General features: G+C 39.7%; 1 protein-coding gene across 1 annotated transcript; it reads left to right on the top strand.

The window, feature by feature from the left end:
* The first annotated feature begins 393 nt into the window (after positions 1-393).
* On the top strand, positions 394-3,692 carry RPL14 (ribosomal protein L14). Its single transcript, XM_079115011.1, has 6 exons — positions 394-519; positions 1,024-1,125; positions 1,521-1,615; positions 2,856-2,955; positions 3,036-3,089; positions 3,345-3,692. Exons 1-6 carry the CDS (start codon positions 517-519, stop codon positions 3,645-3,647), a joined length of 657 nt encoding a protein of 218 aa, XP_078971137.1. The 5' UTR covers positions 394-516; the 3' UTR covers positions 3,648-3,692.
* The last annotated feature ends 5,012 nt before the right edge of the window (positions 3,693-8,704 follow it).

The raw sequence follows: 8,704 nt of genomic DNA, 5'->3' as shown, positions 1-8,704 counted from the left end.
AGAAGGGTTTATGGAGATTACTTCTACCAGTTTAGTAACATTTCTATCTAAACTATTTTAAACTAAAAAGTTAACAAAACTACTGTGATTACGTACGGAGAGAATGTGAAGCGAAAATACAGGCCTAGTACTAACCTACGAGTAACATCAAACTTTAGACAAAAATCCGAAGCGTAATGAATATTGGAGGAGCATGTTTTTAAAAAAAATGGGACGCAGACAGTTTTAAGGGAAAACACAGCCTTAATATTCTTCTTTACCCTGAAAGCCTAAGAAAGAACGACCTTCCTGCAGTTCGCCCATCCAAATCACCCAACTCAATTTCATCCGACATGCCGGCGAAAACTCAGCAGGCAGTTGGCCGGAGCAGCCATGTTTCCCAGCGAGCATGCGCAAGCACGCAGGTCCCAGTGAGTCGCTGCTCACGTCGGCGTCTCGTTACGTCAGGGGCGGGCACTCTTCTACACATGCGCAGGATCGAGCGGGCCTTCTTCCTTCTCGCCCAGCGCCGCCGACATGGTGAGTCTTGCTGCTGCTGGCTCCGTGACTGGCGGCCATGCTGCTCGACCTCTTCCTCGCAGGGAATTCTGAGCTTCGGAATGGAACCCAGAGGGTCCTGGGGAGCGCGTAGTGAGGGCCCCTGGGCGGGCTCTGCGCGGAATTCGGCCATTCTGGGCACGCGGCCGGTGATTGCGCTGAGGGCCCGGCATCCCAGGCGCGCCGTGGGCCACGCGTGCGTGCCGCCACCAAAGCAGGATGGCTGAGACCGCCGCAGCCTCCCCACCTTTTGGAGCCAAGTTGGACTGAGTGCTTTCGGTCTGGGGCGCGCAGAACCCTTGTACCTGGAAGCCTGCTTCCCCCCACTGCCACTTGTACGGATTTCGTTCATCCAGGTTCTCTCTAGACAACTTGGGCGTGTTCTACTTAATCTTTCTTTTATGAATTAGCCATGTTGCCTGTAAGCTGTGGGGCCTTATAGCAAACCTTTATATTTTCACTGTTTTCTCTCCTTTCGCCTTTCAGGTTTTCAGGCGTTTTGTGGAGGTTGGCCGGGTGGCCTACGTCTCCTTTGGGCCTCATGCTGGAAAGCTGGTTGCAATTGTAGATGTTATTGATCAGAACAGGGTATGTGTAACAAAAACTATCATAACTTTTACTTAACGTGGCAGTGAATGGTACACACTGTAAGATACTGGTAATTGTTTAAGTGACCCTCTGTTATTTTACCATTCAGGAAACAAGCAGTGTGGGTAGGGGTTTGCAGACTTGAGTTAGCTGTTACTTCTGGATTAGAGTATTGCCCCAGCAATTTAGTCGTGCCAGAACTTTTAGCCAGTTCTATAACAAAACACTAAGTTTAAATTTGTTATTATGTGTAAAACGAGTTTAGAACAGATTTAGGCACACAGAAAGCACTGTGGGTTGAATGGTTCTTGAAAAGACAAGTGATTATACAGAATAGTTGTTCATTTTAATTGCTATTATGTTTTACACTAAAATCCCTAATCTTTGGATTCTAGGCTTTGGTTGATGGACCTTGCACTCAGGTAAGGAGACAGGCCATGCCTTTCAAATGTATGCAGCTCACTGATTTCATCCTCAAGTTCCCTCACAGGTAACTATCCACCAATCATCGCAACCCCCTCTCCCTAACTTTGTTTTGTTAGTAAAAGTTTATTTTGAAAGTCTTGCCACTTTGTTGTCTTTTTCTTGAGAGTGCAATAAATAAAGTAAATAGGCATTATTTACTTAAAATGGCGTTATGATCACTTGACTGTCTCTCTTCTGGTGTCACAGTCACTTTTAGCTTTAAAACAATAATGCAACTCTTTGTCTTTTTCAGTAGTGTTATCATTAGTTGAATTTTTAATGTGTCATTTACTAAATATTTAACTTTGGAGGTTTAAGTTGTATAATTTTAGATACCTGTATCGCGTTCCAGAAGATATTTGTGTTTTATATTTGTGTCATCTCCTAAAATCTGCCACTTATACTTGAAAACGAAAACCCTAGTAGGAGAGAAACTGCTATATGCTGAATACCTTTGACTGGATGTGCATTTAGATTTAGGATGTTTGAGTACTTTTTTTTTTTTGACTTGCCATTCATACAGCCTGAAATGAGTATGTCCATACTATTGATACTATGACTGTACATTATTGCATTATTTGAAGAACAATGAGGGGTGAATCTTGAAGATACTTATGGAAGATCACAGCAGTAGAGGAGTTTCTGCCAACTTAGATTTTATTTGGGTATACCCTTATAATTCTTTGATCTCTCAGTGATACATACTGGGTTTTATTTTTGGCCACAGAGTTTTTGTATGAAATAAAAACAGGCCTAAAGATTAACTTTCATTTGTTACAAAAAGGAAATTGCTTTCTATATGTCCACTACCTTAAGTGACATGTGGTCAGTGGTGATTTTAAGTCTGGTAAAATGGATTAGGTTACAGTTTTGATAAAATTGTACTTCATTTTATATCTTGGCTGTGTGGGCACCATTCAGTAGGTAAAAGACATTGTGTGACAGATGGTATGTGTATTGAGTATGACTACAGTGAAAAGTGTAATGGGATCCTTCCTAAAGGAAAAAAGCTATTGGTTGTGACCTGAAAACTTGGTTACTTGCTGGGTACAGTGGCATATACCTGTAATCCCAGCTGCTATGGAGGCTGAGGCAGGCGTATTGCAAATTCAAGGCCAGTTGGGGCAACTTAGTGAAACCATTTCTCAAAACACAAAGGGCCTTAGGATGTGACTCAGTGCTTACTTCAACTGTGCAAGGCCCTGGGTTCAAACCCCAGTATCAGAGGAGGCCAATTGCTTAATCGGTGGTCTTGCTCTTTCTAGTGCCCGCCAGAAGTATGTTCGACAAGCCTGGCAGAAGGCAGATATCAATACAAAATGGGCAGCCACAAGATGGGCCAAGAAGATTGATGCCAGAGAAAGGGTAATGACTTTGAGTCATTTGTATTCTGGTTTTGTCTCTTTTGGAAAGCATGAGATAATTTTTAATTTCTTTTTTAATAGAAAGCCAAGATGACTGATTTTGATCGCTATAAAGTCATGAAGGCAAAAAAAATGGTAAGTTTTTAAATCTATATTCTGTAACTTTGCTTCTGGATAAGGAAACAATAACCAATTCTCTTTTCAGACTGCTAACCTCTTTGGAGCTTACCATGAAAAGGGAGTGTCCTTATTTGCTTTATTTCATGGTATCCTTAAAAAATTGTTGTCTTTATTTGAATTTGTGGAGAATGGGCTACTTAATGCCCTTTCTAAATACGTCAGTTTTGTATGCATACATAGTAAGTGTTTTCTTACATTGATACTTTTCAGAGGAACAGAATAATCAAGAATGAAGTTAAGAAGCTTCAGAGGGCAGCTATCTTGAAAGCTTCTCCCAAAAAAGCACCTGTTGCTAAGGCTGCAGTTGCAGCTGCAGCAGCAGCAGCTGCTGCCGCTAAAGCTAAAATTCCAGCAAAAAAGATGACTGCAGCAGGCAAGAAGGCTCCAGCCCAAAAGGCTCCTGCCCAGAAAGCCTCAGGCCAGAAGGCAGCACCGCCTCCTAAAGCTCAGAAGGGTCAGAAAACTCCAGCCCAGAAAGCACCTGCTCCAAAGGCATCTGGAAAGAAAGCATAAGAAGCTGTTAAAAAAGGAATAAAGGTTCTTTTGACATGTTGCAAATCTGTTAAAGTCCTTGGATTTTAAACTTGTTGGTGAGTCAGGGTTAGGAGGCAGATTGATAAACATCAATCAGAGGCTCATTTCCTTAAACGCCTGGGCTTGGATATACACAACCATAACTGACTGCTCTCATTGAAAATCATAATTAGAAAGTGACTTTATTTTCTTATGCAAATACATTTCCCACATGGGTAGAGTTCTAGCCTCCTGATGCACAAAAGTCTATAAAATTTTCTTATAAAATTACAGTATATAGGAAAATAAGACAAATATGCAAATAATATGGTGGATTGCTTGGTTTTTCATGCCTTTCCCAAATTTTGATAATTTGGGGACAGTGGAGAAACATACAGATTTAAGTACTATGAAGCTGCAGTACATCTTGGAAATTTAGGAATATGTTTAAAATGTAGGCCAATTTCTATCAAAAACACTTCCAAGCTTCACTGGGTGTATTTATTTGGAGGCAGGTTGAACTTAGATTCCAGCTCTGCTCCCCTGTTTTGGAGGTAGGGTCTATTTTGCCCTGACTGGTCTTGACCTCCTAGGCTCAAGCAATCCCCCTGCCTCTTACAAGCTGTATAACTTGGGTGGACCCCTTATCCCCAAAATCTTGTTTCCTGTGCTTTGGAGTGGTTAGTAGGTAATAATTGCATAACCTATTTGGAGGCTTATTAGAGCCGTGCTAGTTAGGAGAGGTCTCAGAACAGATGGGGCTCGTGGATGTGTAAGTGGTCATATTGCCCAGGAGTAATAAACAAATTGAAATGAAAAGCTTGAGAGGCAGGCATCTATCAGGATGGCATGGAAACCTGGGGTGGAATTTTTGGTTGAGATTGCCCAAGTAAGGGGAAGAGTGAAGGAAAAACAGGGAAGTCGAAGGATTTGTTAACAGGTTTGATGAGTATCTTTGAATGCATCAGGAAAAGGAGAGAAGCTTAGTGCCTGAAGTATGGAATGGAGTCCAGGGAATTGGGCATTAGTTTTAGAGGAAAGGTGTCCTTTGCATGAGGAAGAAAAAAGTTTTAGATAATCTAGGTCTTCTTCCAACTTTTCACTTTGATCTCCAGATTTCTCTTGAGATAACATGGTCACACACTGAGAAAGGGGGATGAGAATATACATTTGCAGGATACAATTTAGTAATTGATTGTGGAGGAAACAGGATTGCACTTCTGACATTGCAACATTTTGGTCCAGCCTTTGAGGTTGTCAGGATGAGAAAGCTTCAGGGTAGAAGTAATTCAAACTGCAACTAGGAGATTGTGCAATATGGAACAATTGGAAATGGAAATCCTAAGGACTTCAGGAAAGTGTCTGAGGCATAAGGCACCTGAAAAGGAGTAAGAGAGGTGCACCAAATGATAGAATTGGTGGCTAGTGAGAAATTTTAAGGAAAATTAGTCTAACAGTATAATCTGGATTGAATTGGAGATGGGGAGGTAGATTGAGTAAAAGTAGGCTTTTGAAGTTCACTCTGATTGTAGAGACTACACTTGTTCTCTTACCATCAAAGTACTGTTTCAGTCATAACCAGATTTAAATCTTACCACAATAAGACTCATTGTACTATCTATGAAACTCATCTAAAAGCCAGGACTCCCAGTAGTTCCCTTATATTGTGTCAAGGATCATATGAAATGCTTGTGAAAATTAGTGTGTGTCAATGCCTGTCACAAGTCTTCACACAAAGCATACTCAATAATAGGTTGAATTACGTTGCCCTAAAGTAGCTCCATGGACAAAATTTAGAAGTTTGGATAGTTTTGGTTTTCAGGGAGCCTCTGCCTCAGTTGCCTCAGATGTCAGGTAGTTGGCATGTCCTCTAATTCATGTTATTTTCCCTCTCATTTGTTGGGTGAAATACTGTTTAGTACCTAAATTAAAGGGTACATTTAAATCTACCAAGTAGCTAAATTTATTTTTGGTACTGGGCACTGAACCCGAGAGCTTAACCACTGAGCCATATCCCCAACCCCTTTATATTTTATTGTGAGATAGTGTCTCACTAAGTTGCGTAGGACCTTGCTAAGTTGCTGAGACTGGTCATGAACTTGCAATCCTGCCTCAGTCTCTGGGGCTGCTGGGAATAAAGGTGTGTGCCACCATGACCAGCATAGCTGAATTTTAAAATTAAGTCATAAACACATTCACACCATAATAAAATATTAAAGTAAATGGCCTCGTGATCTCCATTTCCAATTCCAGAACCCTGTGTAAAGGAAACCATTATGTACACCCTTGCAGATATTTTTCTGTGTATTTCTAATGTGTACAAAAAATAGTCACAATTCCTTGTTCGTTTTAAACAAATGTTATGCTGCACATATTCTGTAACTTGTTTCTTTAAAGAAAAAAATTACATTCTGGAAATCAGATCTGGTTACCACCTATTTTAAAGATTCTCCAGAGACAAAACCAATGTGATGAGGGTATGAAAAATTTAATAGGTATTGGATCATGTGATACAGAGGCCAAGAAGTTCATTCATGATCTGTCTACAAAGTAGAGAACCAAGGAGTTTCTGCAATTCAGTCCCAATCCAATGGCCTGAGAACTCAGAGCCGTTGCTATAAGCCCCAGTCCACTTCTCAAAGTTCAAGAACCAGGAGCACTGAGTCTGAGCACAGGAGATGATTATTTCACTCAAGCAAGTTTTTTTTTTTTTCTATTTAAACCCTCAACAGATTTGATAAAACCTACTTAATATTGAGGAGGGTGTTCTGGGTGATCTTAAGTCTGCTGATTCAAATGCAATCTCTTTCAGAAAAACTCGGACACCTAGAAATGTTTTACCAATGATCTGGGCATCCCTTAGCTCTGTTGTCACACCAAAATTAATGGTCAAATCCCCTATTCATCTAATGCTTTTTACCTACTTCATAGTAATCCATAATATGGATGTTCATGTTTTAAGCAAATTTTATATTGCCTATGTTATGTAACTTAAAAAAAGTATTAATTCATAATACTAAAGTGTATTATGGATGTTCATTTGACTTCTGTTGGTAAACATTAAGAATGTTATCACCTAGGTATGGTGACACACCTATAATCCCAGCTGCTTGGGAAGATAGGGCAGAATGAAAGTTTGAAGACCCTGGGCAATTTAGTGAAGGACCCTGTCTCAAAATTTTAAAAATAAAGGCTCAGAGGTAAGGTGACCCTGGCTTCAATCCCCAGTAGTGCCAAAGGAAAAAAAAAAGATGCTGCTAATTGCTTTGTTTAAACAGTACTTTAGTGAAGTGAATATCCTTGTACCTACCTCCTACACGAAATAGCACTTATTTGGGGCACATTACCAATCAGTGCAGTTGGTGCATTGAACAGTGTGTGTGTGTGTTTCATACTAGGAGTGAACCCAGTGGTGTTTTATCACTGAGCTACACCTCCAGCCTTAATTTTTATTTTGAGATGGTTTCACCAAGTTGCCCAGGCTGACTTCAAACTTGTGATCCTCCTCCCTCAGCCTCCCAAGGAGCTAGGCTTATACCACAGCATCCGCTTTTTAAGTTTTATTCTAAATACATGAGTCAGAGTGTGACTGCCACGATATTTGCTTTTTAATACTTTTTGTGCTGGGTGTGATAGTGCTGCTTGTATCCCAGTGACTCAGGAGGCTGAGGTAGGATTGCAGGTTTGAAGACAGCCTCACAAAGAAAAATTTAAAAGAACTAGGGATGTAGATCAGTTATGAAACTTCCCTGGATTTAATACCCAGTACCAAAAAAACAAATAGATAAAAACTTTTGTGTGAATGTGTGGTGCTAGGGTTTGAACTCAAGGTCTCATGTGTACTAAGCAAGTGCTCTACCACTAAGCCACACCCCAAACTTAACATTTGCTTTTTTGTTTTGTTTTTTTTTTTTTTTTTTGGTACCAGTGATTGAACCGAGAGGCACTTTTAACCACTGAGCCACATTCCCAATCCTTTATTTTTTATTTTGACACAGGGTCTTGTTAACTTGTTTAGAGGCTTGTTAAACTGAGTCTGTCTTTGAACCAGCCAGCCTCCTGACTTATTCTCCCAAGCCACTGGGATTACATAGGTGTGTGCCACCAAGCCCAGCAACATTTGTTTCTTGAAATTTGAAATTTTCTTAGTTGCCTACATGGCACATTTAAGTTTAAAGAGAATGTAATTGGTTGGGGATGTAACTCTGATAAAGTGCTTGCCTAGCATATATAAAATCCTGGATTCAATCCCCAGTACCACCGAACAACAATAAAAACAACACAATGTAAATTATCTTCTTGCTGGTTATAGTAAATTCTGTTAATAGTTATTCAAATAGTTATCCTAATTATTTAAATTCTTTGTATTTTTGCCTAGAGTTGTGTTAAAAATCTCTGTACAAATATAGATTTATCAGTTTCTTGTATTTCAAATAGTTTTTTGCTTTATATATATTAAAATGTGATGTTAGATACATTGAGTTAATTATCAGAACTTTTTGTAGATTAGACTGTTTTCCAATATAAATCTCTCTCTCAATGTTTTCCTTGAATTCTGTTATTTTCCAGTTATTCATATTGCCATATTTGCTTTCATTTTGTTAATAATTATTTAGTCAGACTTTGGAGAAAATCTACCAACACCTTTCCTTTCTTTTTTTTTTTGCCTCTGACCTAGGCACTATTGGAAAATGCAGAGTCAGGACCAGAATTGTGAGTTATACTCTGCTCCAACCATTTTAAACTCATAGCTCATTTACTTTTCACATGAAGCAGGTAGAGTGCCTACCAAAGAAGTTCCCCTAAAGGAGCTCACAGACGACTGATAGAAAGTAAAGGGGCAACATCAGCAATGCACTGACAGGGGTAAACATACAGGTCCAGAAGACCATCTCTTAGGACATCAGAAAAGACTTGAATGATGACTTTTCTTGGATCTGAAAAGCTTAGTAATAATATTTGAAAGCTCCAGATAGTTGAGAAGGGTTTTAAAAAGCAGAAGTGTCATGCATCTGAAATCATCCTGGTTGCAATGTGGGAAGGAAAGGTTGAAGGGG

Source organism: Sciurus vulgaris, assembly GCF_902686455.1.
Source record: "Sciurus vulgaris genome assembly, chromosome: 16".
NCBI lineage: Eukaryota > Metazoa > Chordata > Mammalia > Rodentia > Sciuridae > Sciurus > Sciurus vulgaris.
This window is presented reverse-complemented; position numbering and strand designations above follow the sequence as displayed.